The sequence below is a fragment of the Penicillium hordei genome (genome assembly GCF_028827395.1).
Source record: "Penicillium hordei strain IBT 12815 chromosome Unknown utg000001l_segment0_segment0, whole genome shotgun sequence".
Taxonomy (NCBI): domain Eukaryota; kingdom Fungi; phylum Ascomycota; class Eurotiomycetes; order Eurotiales; family Aspergillaceae; genus Penicillium; species Penicillium hordei.
Genome location: NW_026623142.1, coordinates 2,684,810 through 2,709,269, shown reverse-complemented (window position 1 = coordinate 2,709,269; position 24,460 = coordinate 2,684,810). Strand labels below are relative to the sequence as shown.

Below are 24,460 nucleotides of genomic sequence, written 5' to 3'. Positions count from 1 at the left end.
GCGCCTCGTTTTAATATAATCATACAACATAGGGCGCTTTGCCACAAAGTAATATAACTAACTATACTCCGTGCGCCAAACATGTGCGACACACTGCCATCACCTATATTATCAGCTATTATTTTTGCGGAACGCCACTCCTACTCCCGTAGAGATACGCACTTCCAACCTCCACTCCCGCCTCCCAAAAAAAATTCCTTGCAAGGTCCTCGTATCTCGTATCTAAATCCATGTTACATCGACAACTCCAAGCGAGCAAAGTGCGGGGGGAACTCGATCAACCCAGTTCCACACAGTCGCATAACCATGGTTGGGAGGATGAGCGTCCTTGCGGGTAAATCATTATTTTCCAAATTAGGCATTTTACACAGCCCCGCAATCGGTGTGTACTCGCTCCGAACATCCCACATAATATACATGGGAAAATTCCGTTTTGAAGAAAGTGTGGCACACACAACCAGAACTGATTTGTATAAAGAAACTTCGACTACGGAGTCCAGAAAACAGAAAGCACTAGTCATCAAAGTGGCGTGCTAGGCATGTGTTTCAGACTGGTTCCTCGGTATCCGCGAAAATACTCCGGACTCCAGAGTGATATCGCGATCTCAGTTCTAAAGTTCGAGGACCTTGTGTAACTGGCTACCGCACCCGAGACACTAGACCCAGTGTGGTATCCAGCCCCCCCGATCCGATCGTCCAAGACTAGGTAAAACCGGGTAAAACCTGGGATAACCTTCAAATGATCAGCCGTACTATCGCTCACAACTTGCTCTTTGGAGCTCTTCTAGGAAGCACGTGCTGCACAGAGTATAGTAGTATTGAACATCAAACTTGCGAACTACCGAACTATAAAGAAACGTGGCTGCAAGAACGTGGGATGCAGGGTTCTTTTTAGGTAAGATCTGCTGTGCATCGAGTTTGTGGTCCACTTGGTGGTTATCAGCTCATTCAATTTCTATGGTTCCTAGACCCTCTCCAACCTTGGAAGGTTACCACTAACATTTTATTCGGTAAAGTGAGAAAGTAGCATACCCAATGGAAGCTTCTCGACGCTCTTATTTTTTTTTGATTTTATTCTCCCGCAATCTTGAAACGCAAAGTTTTGTGAAGCTTCAGCTACGGCATACCTACAAAATAGGGAATAGTGCGTGAACACTCTCCCCACTTTCCACTGAGGGCATAGATCGGCCTACGGCCCACTGATTAGACAAATTGGACAAATTAAAACCAACGAGCTTCGATCGAAGGATTCTTGGATTCGGCAACTATATACGCGAATGCGGAGATAGCTTGTCCAGCCCGTGGTGGGAATGTGGATTAGGGCACCGGATTCATTTCCGCCCAGACTAACCTTACCAATTAGATAGCTCGTTGGATTTCGAGTCCTGGCAAATTCCCGTGGAACCATGTCCATCACCATTGACCCCAATATCAAACGGAATCATTGCTTGATTCAGGTACCATTACTCCAATATACTCCATAGATTGCATATTTTACCCAATTATCGGGCTTTAATTGCGAGACACAGTGGGTCAGAAATTAATTTGGACCCTCGGACAGAGTTATCTTTTGGGACCTAGATCTCTGGTACGAATGGGGGCGTGCAAAGACTCCCGAGGTCCAAAATGATGAGAGGATGTGATTCCCCGTGCCCTATCTGATCTAATCTTTGCATGGGTTCCCTGGTACTGAGTGAGGTCATTGTGTATCCATCTGGCGGAGTATTCCCGAGGCCTAGCAGGATATCGTACGTGGCTTCATGACTATAGAAAAACATTCGATACTTTCGGAAGATGACCACGTATGTTGTAGTTAGTTCCCATGCTGTACAAACTTTCTCCAACATCGCGCTATATCCCGTAGTCTATGAACATCCGTCCCCACTCATATCACGAGAAATCCCCGAAGATACCAATCTAATCTAGCGTGTAGATCATGCTGAGTAAACAGAATGCACTCCGTAATTGCTATCGGTAAGCGCATCAAGCTCGGAGAGGTCCGGCTCAGCGACTACATTCGTCTTTAGGCTATCAGGATCGACGACCGGCTCCAGTTCCCATAGCATTTAGCCCAAGACTCAGAACCGAGAAAGTGACCCTTTCCAACTTTAAACCCTGCCCGCGCCAACACGAGCAGATCACCTTCCCGCACAGTATCTTGTACGTAACGGATTTTACGGATTTCACGTTCTTATTCGGTCAAGCTGACGGTCATGACCCGGCGCTGAGAGACAAGTCCACCGTTATCTGTACGCGCTGACTATCTCTTACGGTTTGGTGTGTGTGCAGAGTTTTAACACAGGTCTTATCGATTGCTTTGGAGCTGGTTCTGGATCTACGGGCTGAAACCACAGCCTCAGCTGAGATGAAACTTGACGCAGCAAACCTCCCGTGGCGGACATGTCCGGCGAGACCATTCGAGATGAGAACCACCTTTTCATGAGAAACTATTCAGCGACCAGCCGGTGTCTTTCTTGCCTTGCCTTGTCTTGCCTGCTCTCCAGCTCCTGACCAACACGAGTCTGTCCAGTCCTAATCACAGCCGAAGACACAACATCGGCGGTGGATACATAGTCCGAATGGCGTGCGCTGTTAGCAGAAAAACACTGGACGATGTGCTCATCGCTGGACGGGCTAGAGCGGGTCTTGATCCATTCCTACAAAAGTTTGATCCAAGATGTGGTACTCCGTACCTTCCAACAAAACTCGCCATAACACACGAGATAACCAACGCAGATCCTCAATATAGTTAGCATAAACCGCACCATTCCAGGTCCACACACGTGCCACCATAATGTACATCTTCTACCCACACAAAACAAGGGCACCCGCAAGCAACCTTGGTTAAGGAAATCACCGTGGAGTCTACCAAACCCGAATCTTCGATCGCGATCAGGCAATGCGGAGTACATCGTACAATGTCCGCACCACACTGGATATTAATACATGAAACAACTACAACATACAGAGTACTATAACACAGATTAACAAATCCACACCGAGTCGCAACTTGGTACAGCTCAGCCAGGCAGCCCATCCATGGTCCTGGAACAAACCACTCTCCGCCAAACCTACAGTGGAGATGGATATGGAGTCGCGAAAACAAAAAAAAAACAAACAAGAGGCACCGATCTTACTCACATGCCTATAAACTCCGGTCACAAAATGGCCAACGGGACGAGGCGGATTGCATCGCGTAAATCGAATGCCAAGATCTCAAACTCCATCTGTGGGCCGCGAATGGAATCACCATCTCCATACAGCTGTTTGCTATCATACTCATTGTTACTCGGCTACTTTGTAGCTATGGCATGTATCTCGTGAGGCGAGAATGCCAGATGCATCCGGTTGCCGGCCGATGTGGTTATGTATCGGGTCGAATTTGACATGGTGGTGGCTCCACGAACCACATACCAGCAGTGTTTGGCCCTAATATGGGGGCTCCCTGGTGGGTTGAAGTTTGCGTCACATTGTCTGAGTTCTTCTCGGGTGGATGTTGTTTTTATATTAACAGTGGGCTTCAGCTGACATGGTTGTTCCGAGGTCCCGAGGGTTCTTGAATATCTGCTGAGATGTTTCGTCTATCTGATACAGGTGGAAGGAACAGGAATTGATGTTTCGCATGAATTTGGAATGAATGTGCTGATCAACGCGTTGCTAACCCTAGCTGCAAGGTTACTAGACCAGAATATAACCCCAATTAGAAGGTCGGAAAGCGACCATTGCGTGTTGATATTGAAGCTCGCGCTGGTTACAGGTCAAGCTCCCCAACAACACCAGAAATAAACAACAAAAGGCCTCAGGAATGTTAAATTTGAGATCACGCTCCCATTGGGAGTCAGTCTCTTCCTATCATAGAATTTATATATTTCTCATCATCGACCATGTTTATGGAAGAAAGAGAAGGAGAAAGAAGGAAAAAAAACATCAAATGAAAAAAAAAAACGGTTCCTCGCATATGGCTTACATAATATAGATTTCTGTGCGCCGAAATCCTTGGAACCTTCCGTTAAGGGAAAACGGAAAAACCAAATCTCCGGGACTCGGCATAAAAGGAAATCTCAACCAGCACCTTTCCTCTTCTTTTCTTTTCTTCTTCGTGCGGCGGCGCAACTCTGATAACCCGTGTTGCCTGGACATCTACGGTCATTAGTCTGGCTTTCAGTGATGTACTCAGGTGTCAGTTGCGCCACAGACGAAAGGAATTGCACATTGATTCTTACCTTTATGGGTCTTTCTGATTTTACAAGGATGAGACCTTCTGGTGGGAGTCAAACATACTATTTTTTATATAATTTTGGGTATTTTTATAGCATTAAACAACGGAATCAAGTCCTCGGATTTTGCACAGTTTTTACGGCCACATAGCTCTTCATTACGCATAGTTGAACTGTACTCTAACCGGCATAAAGTTGACATCAAACGTTGATCCGTCCAAACTCTATGTCTTCCAAAAATCAATCGCGCAAGACCACCCAAAGTTCTTATCTCCATAGCGTACGCTTGTTTTCTCCAGAGTCTATGTTTACTCACCAGGCTCATCACCAATCTTCTCCAGCTTGCCCATAGATCGGTTTGCACCTGCCTCGCCAATAAAGCGAATGCGGTCAACGCGCAGCTTCTCGCTGTCCCCGTCCCCATCAACGAAAAACACAACCAGCGACGTCACGTTCTGGAAATTAACAAACCGCAGGTTAACCGTCGCAGTCCCAGTCTTCGCATCCCAATCACCAGACTGGATCTCCACCTTCTGCACAGGGGGAATACCATCCGCCTCGTCGAATCCAAGCACGTGGGAAGTATTCTTGTAGATGTGCAGGTTCCTAGGCCGCATGGGTGTCTCGTCATCGTCGGCATCGGCGTCCGCAGGAGGGAGGGAGGTAATCTGAAGCGAGTGGACCTTCAGTGTCGAGTTGAATGGGATATACAGCATCAGCTGCTCATCGGTGTCGCTCTCGGTCCAATCCGCTTGGCCAGCAGCCTTACCCTTGCCCTTTCCTGCTAGTGCGGAAGGCTTCGAGGTGTTGAACAGAGAGCGCGGCTCTGCAGTATCCGTGTCCCGGTTCAACAACTCCAATCCCTTCACGTCAACTTGATCTGTGATATCGCTATAGCCCTTGGCCACTACGCCGCCGAGCCAGAGCTCGCCGGAACTGCCTTCGCCGGTTCCTGCTGCATCATCCGACTGGCTTGCCTCGGATGCGAGCTTCTGGACGATCTGGTTCAGCTGTGCGGGGTTGGCGCCCTTGACTGTTTGGTTCACGCGGCCGTTCTTGAAGACGATGAAGGTCGGCATTCTAAGTATCGTGTGTTTGTCAGTAATTAAGCAAATATTGTAAGACTGGACGCGCCCGTTGGGCTAGGTTCTAGATGTTTGGATAAACTGCACATACGCTGTGACGCCGTACGCCTGGGCGAGCTCTTGTTGGTGATCGACATTGATCTTGGTGAATGTGATGTGATTCGGGCGGGAGAGCTGGGTCGCCAGCGAGTTATACGCAGGCGCAATAGCTTTGCATGGTCCGCACCAATCAGCGTGGACTATTAAGTAGCAGGCCAGGGTTAGCGATAGCTCTGGTCGTTCGGAGGGGAAGACAGGGTCTCGGCGGGGCAGGATCGTGCTGCAGCAAATACTTACAGTCGGCGACGACAAGACGGGACGAGGTGAGGAGCGATGTGAATTGCTCCTTCGATGAGATCTCAATGACAGACATGGTGAAGTTGGGAGGGGAATGAGTGTGGAATGGAGGGTGGAAGAGGATGGAAAGATGTGAAGTTGTGTTTTGCTGCCTCCGCATATGTCATCAGCCCCTCTACACAATCAACAGGCTCATAGAAACCACACCAGAGAATGTGCACCGCCTAATTATTATTTTATTTTATTTGAACTGGCAACTATTGGATCCTCTTTTGCAATGCAGGATTATTCCAGATTGGACTCAAATTCCGAGTCATCAAGTATAGGTGTTTTGAGATGTTTTGGATATATATTGTTGGCCACAGTGAAATTTGTTGATTGTAGAATTTGTCCTTTCAACTCTTCTCCCCCCCCCCGCCCCCCACAAGGGAAGATAAAGTGCAAACATATACATAAGAAGTACATCTCTATCTAGATGTAGAATAAAATGTTGACAAGTAGCTCTATGGTACAACAGCAGTCAGTCTCAGCGTTGGATTTTGAGCCAGGCTCAGCCGGAACAAAGGTCAGAGCTGGACTATAGCAAGGGTGCTTGGGTTTTGTCTCGATCAAAGTGATATGAGTCCAAAAGCGAGTGTATCACTTGGTATGGGCCGTTGGTTTACACAAGGCCAAAGAGGACTGTGTGTACAAACCAGAAGAGACTGGCGGCGACCCAAGTCCAGAAGAAAACCGAGCTCTTGAAAAAAAGAAAGCCCATAACAGAATAATAATGAACATCCGAGCCTTTCTCCTGTCTGAACTAACGAGCCTAGTCCCCGGACGAGATATAGACCAGCATAGGCATGGGACCACGGGGTGCCGTCTATCACACAGCGACAAGGAATGAGCCACATAGTGGGACACGGATTCCGACTGTATGATAGAGCAGAGATGATTACCAGGAAAAAGGCCATTTGACAAGCCATTTCTTCATCCTTCGTCGGCCTCAACGGCAAATAGAATCTTCAACCAGAGACTGCATCCGCGGCACCCGATAATGATCTCGCCATGATCAGCCTCCCTCTCCAAATCCTCCTCGTTGACCAAAAACCCGCGCTCATCACCGCACCGACATCCACGGTACCAGCAGTCGCCATCGCCGCCTTCCGCCTCTTCGCAGGCAAGATCCTCCAAATCCACAATCTCTAAGCCGGTATGGAACACATCGCCGGTCTTCTCCCGTTCCGCAACCTTCAGCCTATCCAGGCGTAGAGAGCGATTATATTCGGCGCGAAGGACGGGGTCCGATAGGGTCTTGTAGGCGGTGGTGATCTGGTCGATGGTGTATAGTTGTCGCGACGAGTTGCTATCGGATTTGGCAAAGAGAGGGTTCGGAGTAGATGTGGACGTAGAGTTAGTCGAGATGCCCAGCCCGGCCTGCCTTGCGACAGCACCCGCCTTGTCAGGGTGGTGTTTCAGCAGCGCTTTATGGTATGCGATCTTAATCTGCTGCTTGGAGAGGACTGTCGACGAAGACCCCGTGAAGGGAAGAGACAGGATCTCATAAAGATCCACAGTGTGCGTCATCCTCGTCATGTTGACAAGATAATTCCTCTTTATGTTCAGGGTGTGTTCGTGGTATCTGGCTGGTTGCGCTGTTTCCGTGTCCCGCACCGAGTCCTCGAGCGACTAGTCGGAGGGTGGGCGCCCGGCTGTTATAGTAACACCTCGGAGTTTAGCGGAAATTTCCAATCGCGTGCATTTCAGGGAATGATTGTGATAATCTGGGGTAGCAGGGGTGCTGCAAAGCGGGATTGGTGGGCTTGGTGAGAGGTTTCCTAGAGGATTTGAAATTGGCGGGTCGCCCTTGCACGCCACTTTGGGAGAAAGTCTTCCGGACCCATACCTGTTGACTTTTAGCATTGGCTGCATACTCTTTTCTCTTCTATTTTCTCAATACCTGGTCAGAAACCGGGGGGTTCCTTTTTTCTTTTAAGGATATTCATGACCTGTATGGGTATTTTCTGGAGCTATGCTATCTAGTTCTGCCAAACCTCGCCCAATGGCTCTATATGAACCACGTTGATGCTACATCCCACCCAAAACGAAACTCATATGCTGTGAATACAGCATAGACTACTGGTGCATGAAAATATGGAAGGAAATCTAAAGTTCCATTGGCAAGAAGAAAAAGAATCTTAGTGAGTAATGACTCGGATATCAAGACAGGTAAATGAAAGGAGACGGGAATACTATGCAATTTTTGAGCAATCCCCTTACTCAGAAGTCTTGAAGACGAAGCGGTCCTCAGTCTTGAAGGGCACACCGAGCTCAAGGAGCTTGACAAAGACATCAGAGAACTCCTTGAAGAAGGCATCGCTGTCCTTGGCATAGCGCTCGACATGCTTCTTGAAACCCTTATCCTTCACAAGAGCCATATCAGAGGGCAACATCATGAGAGTGCCAGTGGTCTTGTCAGTGAACTGAATCGGGCCGTTCCACTTTTTCTGAGTCCACTTCTCCTCAACAAGGAGGCGGAAGAACTCATTGGTGAAAAGGGTAGGGCTGAAGTTCCAGGGCCCATCAAAGCCGGAACGATCGGTGTGGCATCGGCCCAGAGCATGGGCGCCGATAAGTGCAACCATCTCGCGGTCATCAAAGCCCATACGGGAGAAGATATCGCGGACGTGACGCTGGTCCTTGGAGGCATCAGGAAGACGGCCGTCGGGAGTGCAGGCAGCGACGTCCCTGTCCTCACGGCCAGGTCTCCAGGGGATCGTGGGGCCACTCGCCTCCTGGATGGCGCAGGCACCACCAAGAGTCCACAGATCGGAGTAAGTGATCCAGGGGAATTGAGCCTTGATGGGCTCGAGGAAGTCGCGGGCAGTCTTGAGACCGGCGTTGGCGCCATGATCAGACTCCGGGGCGAATCTCATCGTGGCGCCGTTGCTGCCTCCAGTGCCGGTCTCCTTGTCATAGGTACCACTTGCGTGCCATGCGAGACGAACCAGGACCTATTGAGAGCAACAAAAACGTCTTGGTTAGCTCTTTGATCTTGGATTACAACGTTGAGCAAAAGGTGACTGTACTTACGGGACCATAGCTGCCATCATCATAATCGGTCTCGTCGGCGAGACGGGCAGCGATAGTGTCGTACACCTTCTGGTAGTCGGCCTGGGTGGGGACGAAAGGCCCCTTGGGGGAGGAGTCGCCGCTCAGGTAGAGGTACGCTCCACCTGCGGCACCGAGGGCACCAAGGGCCCAGATGCCAAAGGATGAGCTAGACTTCCCAGAGCCAGCTTCTGAAGAATATCCGCGGCGGGTAGAGGTGCGGAGACCATTGGTGGGGATGGCGAAACGGGTGCTGCGCGCAGCAGGACGGAATGAGGAAGTCGCCGGGGTTGAGCGCAGGAAGGCCCGGGAAGCAGTTCTGGCAGCCGAAGCCATTGTGATAAGACAGAGAGAGTGTGTGAGATAAGAAGTCTAATGGGTTTCACTCAGGTAAAAGGAAATCCAAGGGAGTACAAGTACAGATGAAGAGAGAAGGGAAGAACCGGGGCATTTGTACTCCTCCTGTCCCATTTCCTAATGCCAGTCCAACCCTGAGCCAATATTTCGGTTCATCGTACAGAAGCTGATGGAATCACAGCCAATCAAAGGGGCCACATATGCTATTGCCTCGGCGTTTCGTCTGTCTCCGCATTCCGGTACATCACCCTACATCATCCCCAGACTTCCACGGTTTTCACTTTCAACTGTACTTTTCATTGTCTTCTAGTACAATACTAGGAGATCATACTTATTAATTTGACAATATAGACTGGCACCAGAGACATGAGTAAAGAGATATCCATACCTAGGTACTCCGTAGGTATCCCGGAATGGTATTATTAACAGCCAAGCGCTGTTTGGTTAATTACGACCCACTCTCCCGCTTCCGACCTGCTTACCTGATCGAAGGGTATGCCTGGGCCTACGTGGCTTGCTCGGTAATAATCCAGGTCTAGATAGTTACTACAACATACAGACACATCTATTATTGAATAAGATTTCAAACTTCAAACAAGCTTTTATTAATCTTTGAGTTCGAGATCCCTTGGAAAAATTCAATTTTTTCAATGGTCTCGGTCTTATTACCCATGGTTCTAGCCATCTGATTACTAGCCATCGGATTACTAGCCATCTGATTACTTATGTCCATGGATGGTACGTCGCTATGACAGTGTTTCTGCTGTCAAGAAGCCGGTGAATGCCCAATTTTATATATATCAATGACTGCGCTCATTGGAGCAGGAGTTGTCCTGTTAGCATTGCGGAGGAAAGAAGTATACATACATATGTGTTGTATGCACGATCAAATAGACCTTATTCTCTTCTCTAATCTTGTAACGAACCACCCAAAGCTTATACCATTTCCGTCTGGTACTGCTTTAGTTTGGGCAGAGCTATTTCACCGGAAAATCAATTTAACCAGATGGTCATGTGACATGCAAGTAGACACTAGAAAGATCTTGTAGAATGGTACGAGTACTCCGTGCTGAGGTCCGTATTTGTGGAAAAAGTCCGATGATTATGATTACTGATTTAGGACAAGATGTATAATTAGAGTAAAGTTGAAGATATATTTTTATTATTGGTTGGGGATGTCCGTCGTAAAAAAGTCCTGCTGTTCAATAGATATGAACACCAGGGTGGAGTAGACGCAGCTCTGCTAAAAACTGTTTGGTTTTGATATTCCACGAACGAACGATTAAAAAATCACCCAAGAGACGTCCAGTGCCACAGGTAGGCACCACGCGGGTTATGTGGTTTGAAAGTTTACATATCTGAATGTTGGATTCAAGTTCTCAACAATCCCTGACATTAAAGGATTGGATTCCCAGGTCTCCAACACACGAATGATGGCTGAAGAAGAAGATAAAGTGTGAAGTGAAAAGTTTTTATCTTAATCTCTGTGGCACGTGACTAAACTAGCGCAGTCACATGACCACTCCCTTTTGTATCGAAAATTTCCGCGCAAATTGGAAACTTTTCTTCTTTACACTTTTCCGAACGCATAATCAACCGCCAATTCCTCTATCATAGGATGGTTGGTCATATTGGCGTACTAGAAGATATTCCTGGGTAACATTACGACTTCTCGACGGCTCCGAAAAAGCTTCGGCTTTTAGGCGCATTGGTAGATGCGAGTCATTGCTGTCCGGACATGCCAGTTATATATATATATATTTGTTGCTAGTATTAATATACATACATAATCTATGTCTGTCCATCCGAAACCGTATGAGTTTAGGCTCAAGTCTATAAATACCTAAGACTTCTTGAAATGTTCTAGAAGATGCTTATAGAGAAAGCAATGCCGAGAAAAAAAAATAAAAAAAGGATTTAGCAGAATGAGATTGTCAACTCAATTCAACTTAATTCAACTCAACCTTGGAACAGTTGAGCTAAAGCCTTTGAATCCTGATTTCCTGACACTATTCTTTTTTTATCTGTACTCCATATACTTCGTTAGTGTACATGTATGTCTCATTTGGAATGATCTGCCCCTCGGACGTCAATTGAACCCTTCTCCGCCCTGGGAACCAGAATTCTTCCCCTATTCCACTTTGTATAACTGTCACTTCTTCTATTTGTTTATTTTATTCTTGTAATTATTTTTTTTGCATCATGGCTCCCGGCCCCAGCAAGCGCGAGCAAGCGCGGAATGAAAAGACCCTGACGGAGCTGATCCGGACCGTTCCTGGCAATGACCGATGTGCCGATTGCGATGCCTTAACCCCAGGTTCGTCCCTAGAGACCCTTATTGTTGATTCCACTGATTCTTATTTGAATAGGATGGGCAAGCTGGAACGTATGTCGCCGCTTCTTTAACCTTCGAGCGAATCCACAAACTGACTGTTCATCTCCGACAGATGGGCATATTCCTTTGCATGCGTTGCGCCGCATTGCACCGAAAGCTGGGCACACATATTTCCAAGATCAAATCTTTAACCATGGATACATGGACAGCAGAGCAAGTTGATGTGAGTACAATCAGGCCCCCTGCAATAGCAACAGTCGAGCTGACAAAGTGGACTTTACTAGAACATGAAATCGCACGGCAACATCCTTATGAACAAGATGAACAACCCGCGGGGTATCAAGCCGCCAATTCCCACCGATATTGATGAGGCCGATGCATGCATGGAACGGTTTATTCGGCAGAAATATCAACACCGCTCGTTGGAAAATGGGAAGCCAAAGCCCCCGAGCAGGGAGGATTCGAGTTACTCCAACCCTAGGGCTATGTCCCCCGTGGAATCAAGAAAGAATAACTATGACATATCCCCCGAGGGTTCTCCCCCTCCGCTTCCTCCAAAGTCTGGAAGGTTTTTCAAGTTTGGTCTACGTTCGTCATCCTCTACATCGAACCTCCGCCGATTTGGTGGTAAGCCCAAGGTGACCTCGCCAACCTCGGATAATGGAGCCTGGTCACCACCACCATTGCAATCCAGGAGGACAACCGGACTCGGTGCACCTGTCGCCGATGTGACCACGGCATCTTTCGAGGCCAAGATGGCGGCATTGCAGCAAATGGGATTCACCGATGACCGACGAAACGAGATGGTTCTCAAGGGACTCCACGAGGATCTGGATCGAGCGATCGAAACTCTGGTCAGATTGGGCGAGGGGGGCAACCCTGTATCAAGATCCAAAACCCCAGTGGGGACAAGCACTGGTGCATCCGCACGTATAGTAATCTCGAAGCCTGAGACGTCAAAAAACCCATTCCCCGTCACAACTGACAACACGTTCCCCGAGGTTTCCAACAACCCATTTGACCGGGCAGTTTCAAATCCCCAAACCCAGCAACCGCAAGCCGCTCCATACAACCCATTCGATCAGCTAAACTCGAAGCCGGCATCTACACAGCCTTTAGAATCATCTTTCCAGGGCCTGCAGGTTTCTCAGCCTTTGTTCCCCCACTCTACCGGTGGATACCCGAACCAGACAAGTTCCATGCTGCACTCTGTATATCAACCGTCCTATACGCCTCCCGTCACATCGACATTCTCGCAATCTCCTTATGTTACATCACCTCAGCCAATGAATAACAGCTACAATCCATTCGACCAGCCGCCGCCGCAGTCGCAGGGTGGCTCAGCCAGTCAGACATATCCCAACCCCAATGCGCCGCAAACAAATCCTTTCTTCAACATTGCGCCGCAAAATCAACCTATGCAGCCGCAACAGCAGCAAATGACGCCGCTCGCAACGCAACCAGGGGGCTTTGAACCCCCTCGCCATGCAAATACCATGCCAGCTATTTCTTCCGCGTCGCCATTTGGACCAAATGCTCCGTTCCAAGCACAGCAGCAGCAGCAGCCGCCGCCGCCATCGAATGGTCTGGGAGCTTACAATCCGTTCCAGCAAGTGTCGGCGCCCAACACAGCACAGAGTGCAGGCGGCTATCCCAGCCAATTCCAGACCCACATGCAACCCCAGCAGCCGCAGCAGCCGCAGCAACTCATGCCTCAACCCACTGGAATGGACAAAAACAGCATTCTTTCATTGTACAATATGGGTCCTGCGCAGTCTACTATGACATCTATCTCCGAGCAACCTCAGCAACCCCAGCAGGCCCAGCAGGCCCAACAACCCCAGCAATATCAGCAACCTCAGCAGTTACAGGCTCAACCACCCACAATGAACCCCTACTCTCAATCATCAAACGCATACACCTCCATCCCTCAGACCCAGCAAGCCACAACCTTCCAGAATCAGCCCCAGAGCCAACCCCAGCCCCAGCCTCAGCAAAATTTCCAACCGCAGCAACCTAGCGCCAACGCCCAGCCCGCCACATCCAACAACCCATTCTTCGGCACCGCGCCCGCCGGCAGTGGATCCGGCCTTGCCGCACAAGCAGGCATCAACCCATACCAGCAGCAATCCTCAGGGTTAGGAATTGGCGGCATGAACGGCCAGCCCGGGGCTGGAGCTGACCCCGCCACTACTCCGGCCATGGGAACGAACAACTCCCCATTTTCTGGAATGAGCAGTCCCCCCTTTGCAGGAGCGAACAGCTCCCCATTTGCTGGAGGCCAGTCCCCCTTTTCAGGCCCGCCACCCACGAACTCGGCGTTCCCACGGACACACATGAGCCAGCCGAGCGTTGATGTAAGCGGCCTGCAGAAGGGTCGCCATAGCCCTGATGCCTTTGCTAGTCTGAGTGCTCGCTATGGTTGAGTTCTATAACTTCGGCCATGGATCGATAGATAGATGGCCGCGCAATGTGAATATGGATGTTGACATGGGCATTGATTTTCATTTTCATTTCCGCTTTGACTTTTATACTAATCTGGATACGGGAGATTGACGAGACGTGTTATGGTTGTGCATGTCTGGCGCATTTTCATTGTCTTTTTACCACTCATTAGATTTTCCTTTCTTTTTACATCTCATTCCCTGCTGTCCAAGTTTTTTTTTTTGTTATTAAAATATTCGTTTGATTTCCGGTTAGCGAGTCAAAATAGTACATAAATGTTGTTCCTTGTTATGTATCAATTTCGAACTAATATATTACTGAATCAAGACAGATTATCGTACTATAGATCTAGGGCTATATGTTCAAAGAAAAGTGAAGACACTAAAGGGAAATAGTAAGGAAAGGTGGAAGGCAGAAGCTGAAGGGGAGAAGAAAAATCCTTGCAGCACCACATATAACACAAAGTAGCTGGAGACCAAAAAAGGCCAGGCAAAGAGCCATGAATTGGCGATCTCAAGACCACAACTCTGCTTCCGTAGGTTTTTTTTTAGCTCCGCCCAACCAAGACGGCAACCCAGGCAACTGATCCGACACCCAAGAAGGAAGCCAACCGGGCTTCTGCTTCGAGAATGAGAACCTCGCTACAAAGCTCTCCCAACGAGTGGGGGGACGCCAAGGCCAAGGTATCGATGTTTTTGCAGATGACGAGAAAAGAGACCCCGCTGAACGTTGCCAAGGCCAAGACAGAGGTGCTTTTGGAGATAATGAGAAAAGAGACCCCGCTGCACGTCGCCATGACGCAAATAATGAAGGAGGCGATGCGGACCAAGGCGTCGAAGACGCGTGGAAGCCCATCCATGACCGCTGTTTTTGCTTGCAAGCCTCTTGCTTGAACGATTCTACGATACGATCGAATTGCTCGTCTCGGCTTTGCTGCACTTGGCGTTGGGCAGTGGAGCGCCAGGCGTCCTGCTCCACCGTGTCCAGGCACCAGACTACGATGTCGCCGCGACGACGCCAGTCGTCGTGCCAGGCGGTGTTGAAGGTGCGCCAGCACTCGTCATAGTGGGAGCTTCGTAGCAGGGGGCGGAGGGTTGGCTCGAGCTGGGCGAAGAAAATGAGGTAGTCGGGCCAATCATGGTGTGGGGCCTCATCGGGGGCATCTTTTGATACAGAATGGTGTGCGGGAGAGATGTAGCTGGGTCGTCGAGGGAAGTGACGGAGACCACCAGCCATGTTCTGGTGTAGGAATTGGTCAGGGTCGTCGTAGAATTGGTCTGCTTCGTCTCGGTAACCGGCTTTCTGGGTCGCATTGAGATCGATCGGGGGCTCGCAGGAAAGGGCCCAGGCGTTAATTGTCGGGTAGACTAGATGAGAGCGCCAGGGTGTGCTGTGGCAGGGCATCAAAAAGCCAGCAGAGATTCCGGTTTCAGAGGTGGAGTTTGTTCGTCTTTTTGTTAATGATGCTGAGTGTGTTTGGTGCTGTTGACGGAGATAGGAGAGGACCTTGATTGTTCCTGATGCGTGATAGAGAGTTGTGTACAGCGCAATGACCACGTTTACAAAAACGAGGAAAAGGAGGATCAACATGCGGGGGTTATAAGGCGCGTGTGCCGGCGAGTAGATGGCTGGGTAAAAGAACTGCACCAAAGGTGGCGCGGCTAAGATATGCAGGCATGGTAGCAATGGGTAGATGAAGCGCACTTCCTTATGAGAAATCAAAGAAAGGACAAATGGCATCAGAAGGCAGACTGTCGCCAGTTGAACTCGGATCGCTGTCTGTAAACTGTCTCCCACTGTAGATTTCCGAGCCGTTAAGGTTGTGTATAAACCTATAAGCGCAGCAGGCAACAAAGTGGTGAGCAGAAGCGGATAACCCTGTGAGATATAGTAATGCCAGTCATTGCTGCCATAGAAGACAGCCAGTGACTGCGCGATGTTGAAGTATAAGAATCTGAGCGGTGGGAAGGTCCAAATTCCATAGAAGAGACGGTCTGCAACGGAAGACACCGCGAGAATTGCCGACCTGTCAGATCAAAAGGTCAGCTGGTCCCTTACCAAAATGTCAGATTACTTACCCGCAAAGTATAACTTCAAAAATGAGGATCTTGCGCTGGGGCCAAGAGGTCCGAAGCCAAGCGAGGCCGGCCAGGGTTGCCCAAACGAGAATGTTGGTTGGCCGCAGTATACATGCGAGCGCCGCCAGCGGTAGGCATTTGTGGAAGCTGTAAGCAGCGTCAGTGGCTGTTGTCATAAACTCGGAGGACCAGTCACACCTAATAATCACACTTCGATCCCTGTCCGTGCCCCTCATTTGATTGCCCGTCTTTTCGCCGCGGCCAACGCCGGCTGTAGAGCCCACTGACCATTGCCATGGCCATAGTTCCAACGCGACAATGGTGATTGTTGTTTCAAAACAGTTTGACAGGGTCCTAGTTGAGCAGAACCATTGCCAGGGATTTAGGACTGTTGCGACCAGCTGTTGAACAATTAGCATGCGCTTTTTCCTGCCTAGAGAAATTCCGAAGCACGCGACACATAATCACATACCGTTGTCCAGGATCCACGGGAATCATTTCCATAGACGCGAACTGCAAGCTTCCACGTGTAGAAATCACCAATTGCCGCCACAACGGCCTGCGCTGTCTTCGGAGCGGCAACCAGGAGCTCTGCGCGGGTGGCGGGAGACACGCTGAGGGTGGAGGCAAGGGAATCGGCGACTTTATAGAGAGCGGCAAAGAAGAGAGGATGTAGGGAGGATCGGAGTCGGTGTCGCCATTCCTAGGAGCGACGTTGGAGGTTAGCCAAAGTCAGGTGCTCCCGCGATCGCATTCGCTCACCCATGTTATCCAGGCCCCTTGGCCTTGACCAAAGGCGATCTGCCAGGCTGGTTCCAGTGACTGAAAGTATTCATCTGGTTGAAAAAAGGTCCGAACTGCGAACGCATTGATGAGACGGAAGGCGATGAGGAAGAGGAGTATGTTTTGCGTGGGCACGGGGGAAGTTCGAGGCGCGCGCGGAAATGTTGGTGTAGGCATGATCAAGGGTAAGAATATTGTAAGTACTCATTCCCTCGTACATTGCGCTCGGAGGTTCAAGATATCTTTGACCTCGCGAAGCGCATGAACATAGACAACAAAGGAGAGGGCGGAAAGAGGGTCTGACTCCGAAACTCGAACTATTCGAGTGGAATCATTGGCCCTACAACATTTCAACCCTTTTGTCTAGTATTTTCTTTTTTAACTATGCATTGAATCTTTATTTGGGGTATACAATCCTTTGTTTTCTCTATGTTTCTATGTTTCTATGTTCCTTTATGTTTTTCTCTAAACTTTTAAGTATTACATGTATGTTGTATATATTGTTACATATATATATACGTATTGTTTTTACCTTCAATAACCGAAGTATGACGTGCATGTCTACCAACTCAGTCTCTTCTGAATTAAATTAGACCAATAATTAATCCCAGCAAGATGATCCAAGAGCATGTATAACCAATGAACGAATCAGAAATGGTGGTTATCAAAGCTAATGGAGCCGTGTAGGGTAATCCTGCGCATAGGGAACAGCATCGGCACGACCTGTACTTAGCGGACATGGGCTCTAACAAGTCTAACACTTAACGGCATAGCGGCTGAACAAAGGGAAAATTCCCCTTACTTATATAACCTCTCTTGTCCTCATGACTTTTTTTTTTGGAATTTCTTCAAATTCTTCAAATTCTTGAATTTCATCTTTCTTCCCTCTCCCTTCTTTTACCCCATTGCCGATCTCCGTCACCTCCAACTTCCCCCAACTTCTTAGCTCTCCCCCGCAATCCACCATGGCTACTAACGGGCCTTTCTCCCATTACCATGCTGCCTCTTCTGCTGAGGCCATTGAGTCCGAGAAGGAATATGCTGCCCACAACTACCACCCTCTTCCCATTGTCTTTGCCCGGGCTCAAGGTACTTCGGTCTGGGACCCTGAAGGCCGTCACTACCTTGACTTCCTCTCCGCCTACTCTGCTGTGAACCAAGGCCACTGCCACCCCAAATTGATTGCTGCACTGGTAGACCAAGCTTCGCGAGTAACCCTGAGCTCCCGTGCTTTCTACAATGACGTCTTCCCCCGCTTTGCCAAGTTTGTTACTAGCTACTTTGGCTTTGACATGGTTATGCCCATGAACACCGGTGCCGAGGCTGTCGAGACAGGTATCAAAATCGCCCGCAAGTGGGGATACAAGGTCAAGGGTATTCCGGAAAATAAAGCCGTCATCTTGAGTGCAGAGAATAACTTCCATGGACGTACAGTAAGTGAATTGTGACCCCTCCCTGTTACACCCGTGAAGGCACATAGGTGGCTGAGGATGCTGACCCCTTGCATTAGTTCGCCGCCATTTCCCTATCCTCCGACCCTGAGTCACGCGAGAACTATGGCCCTTATCTTCCCGGTATCGGATGCACGATCCCAGGAACTAAGAAGCCCATCGCCTACAATGACAAAGCAGCTCTACGTGAGGCCTTCGAGGCAGCCGGCCCCAATCTCGCTGCTTTCCTCGTCGAGCCTATCCAAGGTGAGGCAGGCATCGTTGTCCCCGACCCAGACTACCTGCAGGAGGCCCGCGCACTTTGCGACAAGCACAATGTGCTGCTGATCTGTGACGAGATCCAAACTGGTATCGCGCGCACGGGTAAGCTGCTGTGCCACGAGTGGAGCGGAATCAAGCCCGACCTTGTCTTGCTCGGCAAGGCCATCTCGGGTGGTATGTATCCGGTTTCTTGCGTGCTGGGTAGCAAGGACGTCATGCTCACGATCGAGGCCGGCACCCATGGTTCGACCTACGGCGGAAACCCACTTGGCTGTGCCGTTGCTATTCGCGCGCTTGAGGTCGTGCGCGAGGAGAACATGGTGGAGCGTGCGGAGCAGCTCGGCCACTTGTTCCGGGATGGGCTGGTGGCTATCAAGAGCCCGGTCATCGAGACAGTGCGCGGAAAGGGCCTGCTCAATGCCATCGTCATTGATGAGTCGAAGACGAATGGACATACCGCTTGGGATCTGTGCATGTTGATGAAGGAGAAGGGTTTGTTGGTATGTATCCGAGTCCTAGTCATGAAGTTTGATTCGGGGATCGCTGACTCTTATATTCTCCAGGCCAAACCTACCCACCAGAACATCATCCGGCTTGCACCTCCACTGGTCATCACTGAGGAGGAGATCCAAAAGGCCCTCGACATCATCAAGGAGGCCGTGACAGACCTCCCCAACCTCAAGGGCGCATCCGAGGACCAGATTATCCCCCCCGCGGAGAAGAAGGTCAAGATTGACCTTGAAAATTAGATGCGGCTATAAGAACGGGACCTCTGCAGGTGCCACAGATCACAGCCGCAACCCCAAAGCCGCGTGGGAGATCCACGATCTGCTGTAAGCCATGCATATCATATTCTCCGGATTAGGGCTGGCTACTTGAGATTCCCATTGGACACAAGCCTGAGACGACCGAAATGTCCCTACCTGGAACATTTACTGTCTTGAATCTGCTTGTTATCCCACGACGTGATGATGATGGAATGGTTTTTGTTTTTTTTTTTTTTCTTTCGGTTTTCCTTTTTCGGAGTCAAAACTTGTATGTCATAGCAAAGAATAGATCATATCAATTTGAATTTCGAACACAGTCTGTTAGAATCAATAATAATAAATCAGCCCCCTCCACGAATACGACCATACAGACATTAGTAATCCAAATGTCGGCGAACGGAATGACGAAGTCCGCGATGCCGACTGCCGATGAGAGACTACATACTGCAGTCCACCAGCCCACCCATCCACCAATCCACCAATCCACGGGTCATTGATAGTGAAGTTCTAAGCGAATGCATGTTTGTTTCACTTATTTTATTGTATCATGACAGGCCCAACAAGCCCGATCTTGGGAAGCTTAGCCCTATTAGGTGGGTTATCATATATAGGACCCGGACTTCCGTCTGACTTTTCTTAATAGTCCGTACTCGTTGTCGTATCTATAGCCATTTAAAGCCCCCAAAATATCTATCTTCTCGATTCTTTCTAATTCCCTGATTCCTTATTTCCCTTAATTCCTAATCCCCGGCATTATCTCCGCCTTCCGCATTCAGCATCTTGTCGCTGTCCCCACATCTGTTATTACTCCCACTTTTTCCATCGCAATTCGAATTTCCAGAACACTACCCAGGTGGTCTGGATTCGATAGCAGATCAAACTTCAGCATGCCTGCGCCCGAACCGCTACGTGAAGTAGTGGTGGCGGATGACAAGCTGCAGGCCAATTCCTCGAGGTCGGCATCCGAGGAAGCTAAGGCCTCCGATTTGGACGTGCAGCCTGCGCAAAAGAAAAAATGGTATCGCAGACTCAATCCGCTGCGAATGCAAAAGATCCCCTCCGTTCCAACGGAGCGATCGGTATCACACGAACATGGAGCTTCTTTTTTTAGTGTTATTTCCTTCCAATGGATGTCCCCGTTGATGAAAGTGGGTTATCTACGTCCACTCGAATTGAAGGATATCTGGACTGTCAATCCCGACCGGGCCGTTGACGTATTGTCCGGTCGATTAGACGCCGCATTGGAAAAGCGCACGGAGAGTGGCATTAACCGCCCGCTTCTCTGGGCGTTGTATGACACGTTCAGGTTTGAATTTCTGCTCGGCGGCATCTGTCAGTTTTTCAGTTCGCTGCTGCTGGTTTTTGCGCCATATTTGACGCGGTACCTGATTGCTTTCGCAACGGAGGCTTACGTCGCACAAAAGGCTGGTAAGCCGGCGCCTCACATTGGCAAGGGCATGGGGTTCGTCGTTGGTATCACCTGTATGCAGGTACTGCAGAGCTTGTGCACGAATCAGTTCCTGTATCGGGGTCAAGTTGTTGGTGGGCAGATTCGCGCGGTGCTTATTTCTCACATTTTCAACAAGGCTATGAAATTATCTGGTCGTGCTAAGGCAGGAGGCCAAGCTACACCAGAAGAAGTCAAAGCCTTGGAGACAACCAAGGATGCTCTCTTAAAGCCCGAAGAGAAAGGGAAGAAACAGAAGCCTGATACCGCGCTGCCTGCACCTGGTGGCGTTGCAGGTGATGGCCGCGGGTGGAACAATGGTCGCATCACTGCTCTCATGAGTATTGACGTGGACCGAATTAACCTGGCGTGTGGCATGTTCCATATGATTTGGACAGCACCCATCTCCATTATAGTGACACTTATCCTTCTATTGATCAACATTGGCTACAGTTGTTTGTCTGGGTACGCACTGCTGATAATCGGAATGCCATTTTTGACTTTCGCTGTGCGGTCTTTGATCACCCGACGACGGAGTATCAACAAGATCACAGACCAACGTGTATCTCTCACCCAGGAAATTCTACAAGCTGTGCGCTTCGTGAAATACTTCGGTTGGGAGAGCAGTTTCCTCGGCCGTCTGAAAGAGATCCGTGGACGAGAAATCCGATCCATCCAGACACTGCTTGCGATCCGAAATGCCATTCTTTGTGTGGCGATGTCTATTCCTGTTTTCGCCTCGATGCTGGCTTTCATTACCTATGCGCTATCAAATCATGACTTGGACCCCGCACCGATTTTCTCTTCGTTGGCGCTATTCAATTCTCTGCGGATGCCGTTGAACATGCTGCCAATGGTTATCGGCCAAGTGACCGATGCTTCGACCGCTTTTAATCGAATCCAGGAGTTCTTGCTCGCCGAAGAACAGACAGAAGACATCGAGCGGGATCAGAACATGGAGAATGCAATCGAGATGGAACATGCTTCATTTACCTGGGAGCGCCTTCCGACGGATGAAAAGGATGCAGACAAAGCCGAGAAGAAGGCAGCTGCACGTCCTGAACCAACAGAAAAGTCAATGCTTAAAGAGGATAACGCCGATGAAGCCCCCATAGAGCCGTTCAAACTCAACGATATGACCTTTGAAGTTGGCCGACATGAACTGTTGGCCGTAATTGGAACAGTCGGTTGTGGCAAGAGTTCCTTGCTCTCGGCTCTGGCGGGCGATATGCGTGTGACCGATGGTACTGTACGTCTGAGCACCACACGCGCATTCTGTCCGCAGTACGCCTGGATCCAAAACACCACTGTGCGCAACAATATCCTGTTTGGGAAGGAATATGATGAGACTTGGTATGAGCAAGTTATCGATGCGTGCGCCCTGACCCCAGATCTCGAGATCCTACCGAATGGAGACCAGACCGAGATTGGAGAACGAGGTATCACTGTCTCTGGTGGACAGAAACAGCGTTTGAACATCGCCCGAGCCATATATTTCAATGCGGAGATGGTGCTCATGGATGATCCATTGTCGGCTGTCGATGCACATGTCGGTCGTCACATCATGGACAAGGCAATCTGTGGTTTGCTCAAAGATCGCTGCCGAATCTTGGCGACGCATCAACTCCATGTGCTCAACCGATGTGATCGAATCATTGTTATGGACGCGGGCCGGATCAATGCGGTTGATACATTCGACAACCTGATGCGTGACAACGAGGTCTTCAAGCGGCTGATGTCTAGTTCGCGACAGGAGGGTATGCAAGCGGAAGATGAAGAAGTGGTCGACGAAGTTGTGGATGAAGTAAACGAAAACGAGAACGAGAACGAGCCAAGCCCCAAGAAGGCCGCCCCAGCAAAACCCGCCGCAGCCCTGATGCAGCAAGAAGAAAAGGCCACCGAATCCGTTGGCTGGAGTGTCTGGAAGGCGTATATCCGAGCCTCCGGCAGTTATTTCAATGCTGTCATGGTCTTCATCTTGCTTGGCCTTACGAATGTTGCCAACGTCTGGACTAGTCTGTGGCTGTCCTACTGGACTTCTGACAAGTACCCGGGGCTGTCGACCGGCCAGTATATTGGAATTTACGCTGGACTGGGTGGCAGCGTTGTTCTCTTGATGTTCTCTTTCTCGACTTATATGACCACATGCGGTACGAATGCTAGCAAAACTATGCTTCAGCGTGCGATGTCTCGTGTGCTTCGCGCGCCTATGAGTTTCTTCGACACCACGCCACTTGGACGAATCACCAACCGTTTCTCGAAGGATATCCAGGTGATGGATAATGAACTTTCCGACGCGATGCGTATCTATGCCTTGACGATGACTATGATTATCTCTATAATGGTCTTAGTCATAGTGTTCTTCTACTACGTGAGTAGCCTTTTCCTTAAAATGTCTTGGGTATTTTTTTTTGTGCGAGATTTGCTAACCCCCCTTAGTTCGTCATCGCACTTGTTCCTATGATTATACTGTTTCTTCTAGCTTCAAACTATTACAGAGCATCCGCCCGCGAGATGAAGCGCCACGAGAGCGTCTTGCGCTCAATGGTGTATGCCAGATTCGGCGAAGCCATCACGGGAATCGCGTGCATTCGAGCATATGGCGTAGAGAACCAATTCCGCCGCACTATTCGAGACTCGATCGATGTGATGAACGGGGCCTATTTCCTCACTTTCTCCAATCAACGTTGGCTCAGTGTTCGACTCGATGCCGTGGCAGCCTTATTAGTCTTCGTGGTCGGTGTTCTGGTCGTCACTTCTCGGTTCAATGTCTCTCCCAGTATTTCTGGGTTGGTGCTGTCTTATATCTTGGCTATCGCACAGATGCTCCAGTTCACGGTTCGTCAGCTGGCCGAGGTTGAGAACAACATGAACGCCACAGAACGTGTTCACCACTATGGTACCGAGTTGGAAGAGGAGGCGCCTTTGCACCAGGTTGAGGTGTCAGCTAGCTGGCCCGAGAAGGGCCACATCGAGTTCAGCAGCGTGGAGATGCGCTACCGGGCTGGCCTTCCACTCGTCTTACAGGGCCTCACCATGGACGTGCGAGGAGGCGAGCGCATTGGTATTGTCGGCCGCACCGGTGCCGGTAAATCGAGTATCATGTCCGCACTATTCCGTTTAACTGAACTATCAGGGGGTATCATCAAAATTGATGACATCGATATTTCCACTGTCGGTCTTCACGACCTTCGATCCCGCCTCGCTATCATCCCCCAAGATCCCGCTTTATTCAAGGGCACGATCCGCTCGAATATTGATCCGTTCAATGAGCACAATGACCTCGAACTATGGTCTGCCTTGCGCAAGGCGTACCTCATCGGCCAAGAGGAAGAACTCGAAGGCGAGGAACTGCCAAGCGGGCCAGCCAGCGGAGCCACAACCCCAGTCACAGGCAGTGACGTAAAAGCGCGCCCGACAAAATCACTCACCCTCGAATCTCCCGTGGACGACGAAGGCCTGAACTTTTCTCTAGGCCAGCGGCAACTGATGGCCCTTGCCCGGGCGCTCGTCCGTGACGCACGTATCATCGTGTGCGACGAAGCTACTTCTTCCGTTGACTTCGAGACCGATCAAAAGATCCAGCACACTATGGCTCAGGGCTTCGATGGGAAGACTTTGCTGTGTATTGCGCATCGCTTGCGCACTATCATCCACTACGATCGCATCTGTGTTATGGATAAGGGTCGGATTGCCGAGATGGATGCACCACTTGTGCTGTGGGATAAGGCAGATAGCATCTTCCGTGCCATGTGTGAGCGTAGTGGGATCACGCGTGAGGATATTCTCAGCACTGACTGAGATG

The 24,460-nt window shown here is 49.6% G+C and overlaps 7 protein-coding genes across 7 annotated transcripts; 3 read left to right on the top strand and 4 right to left on the bottom strand.

Moving 5' to 3' along the window:
* Positions 1 to 4,525: 4,525 nt before the first annotated feature.
* On the bottom strand, positions 4,526 to 5,714 carry N7537_001018 (thioredoxin-like protein 1; the record flags this gene model as incomplete). The annotated part of the gene is made up of 3 exons (XM_056892076.1): positions 4,526 to 5,297; positions 5,394 to 5,541; positions 5,639 to 5,714. 3 exons carry the CDS (start codon positions 5,712 to 5,714, stop codon positions 4,526 to 4,528), a joined length of 996 nt encoding a protein of 331 aa, XP_056757071.1.
* Positions 5,715 to 6,610: 896 nt separating this feature from the next.
* On the bottom strand, positions 6,611 to 7,216 carry N7537_001017 (uncharacterized protein; the record flags this gene model as incomplete). Its single annotated transcript, XM_056892075.1, has 1 exon — positions 6,611 to 7,216. One exon carries the CDS (start codon positions 7,214 to 7,216, stop codon positions 6,611 to 6,613), a length of 606 nt encoding a protein of 201 aa, XP_056757070.1.
* A 680-nt stretch (positions 7,217 to 7,896) lies between these two features.
* N7537_001016 (peroxidase) lies at positions 7,897 to 9,067 on the bottom strand (the record flags this gene model as incomplete). Its single annotated transcript, XM_056892074.1, has 2 exons — positions 7,897 to 8,634; positions 8,714 to 9,067. The coding sequence occupies 2 exons, from the start codon at positions 9,065 to 9,067 to the stop codon at positions 7,897 to 7,899; spliced, it is 1,092 nt and encodes a 363-aa protein (XP_056757069.1).
* Positions 9,068 to 11,251: 2,184 nt separating this feature from the next.
* N7537_001015 (uncharacterized protein) lies at positions 11,252 to 13,849 on the top strand (the record flags this gene model as incomplete). The annotated part of the gene is made up of 4 exons (XM_056892073.1): positions 11,252 to 11,405; positions 11,458 to 11,474; positions 11,536 to 11,646; positions 11,708 to 13,849. Exons 1-4 carry the CDS (start codon positions 11,291 to 11,293, stop codon positions 13,847 to 13,849), a joined length of 2,385 nt encoding a protein of 794 aa, XP_056757068.1. The 5' UTR covers positions 11,252 to 11,290.
* Positions 13,850 to 14,381: 532 nt separating this feature from the next.
* Positions 14,382 to 16,906, bottom strand: gpi10 (putative glycosylphosphatidylinositol-alpha 1,2 mannosyltransferase; the record flags this gene model as incomplete). Its single annotated transcript, XM_056892072.1, has 4 exons — positions 14,382 to 15,894; positions 15,947 to 16,347; positions 16,419 to 16,649; positions 16,709 to 16,906. The coding sequence occupies 4 exons, from the start codon at positions 16,904 to 16,906 to the stop codon at positions 14,382 to 14,384; spliced, it is 2,343 nt and encodes a 780-aa protein (XP_056757067.1).
* A 788-nt stretch (positions 16,907 to 17,694) lies between these two features.
* Positions 17,695 to 19,190, top strand: car2 (ornithine-oxo-acid transaminase; the record flags this gene model as incomplete). Its single annotated transcript, XM_056892071.1, has 3 exons — positions 17,695 to 18,162; positions 18,240 to 18,941; positions 19,005 to 19,190. 3 exons carry the CDS (start codon positions 17,695 to 17,697, stop codon positions 19,188 to 19,190), a joined length of 1,356 nt encoding a protein of 451 aa, XP_056757066.1.
* Positions 19,191 to 20,095: 905 nt separating this feature from the next.
* N7537_001012 (ATP-binding cassette transporter YOR1) lies at positions 20,096 to 24,456 on the top strand (the record flags this gene model as incomplete). The annotated part of the gene is made up of 2 exons (XM_056892070.1): positions 20,096 to 23,026; positions 23,095 to 24,456. 2 exons carry the CDS (start codon positions 20,096 to 20,098, stop codon positions 24,454 to 24,456), a joined length of 4,293 nt encoding a protein of 1,430 aa, XP_056757065.1.
* Between the last annotated feature and the right edge of the window lie 4 nt (positions 24,457 to 24,460).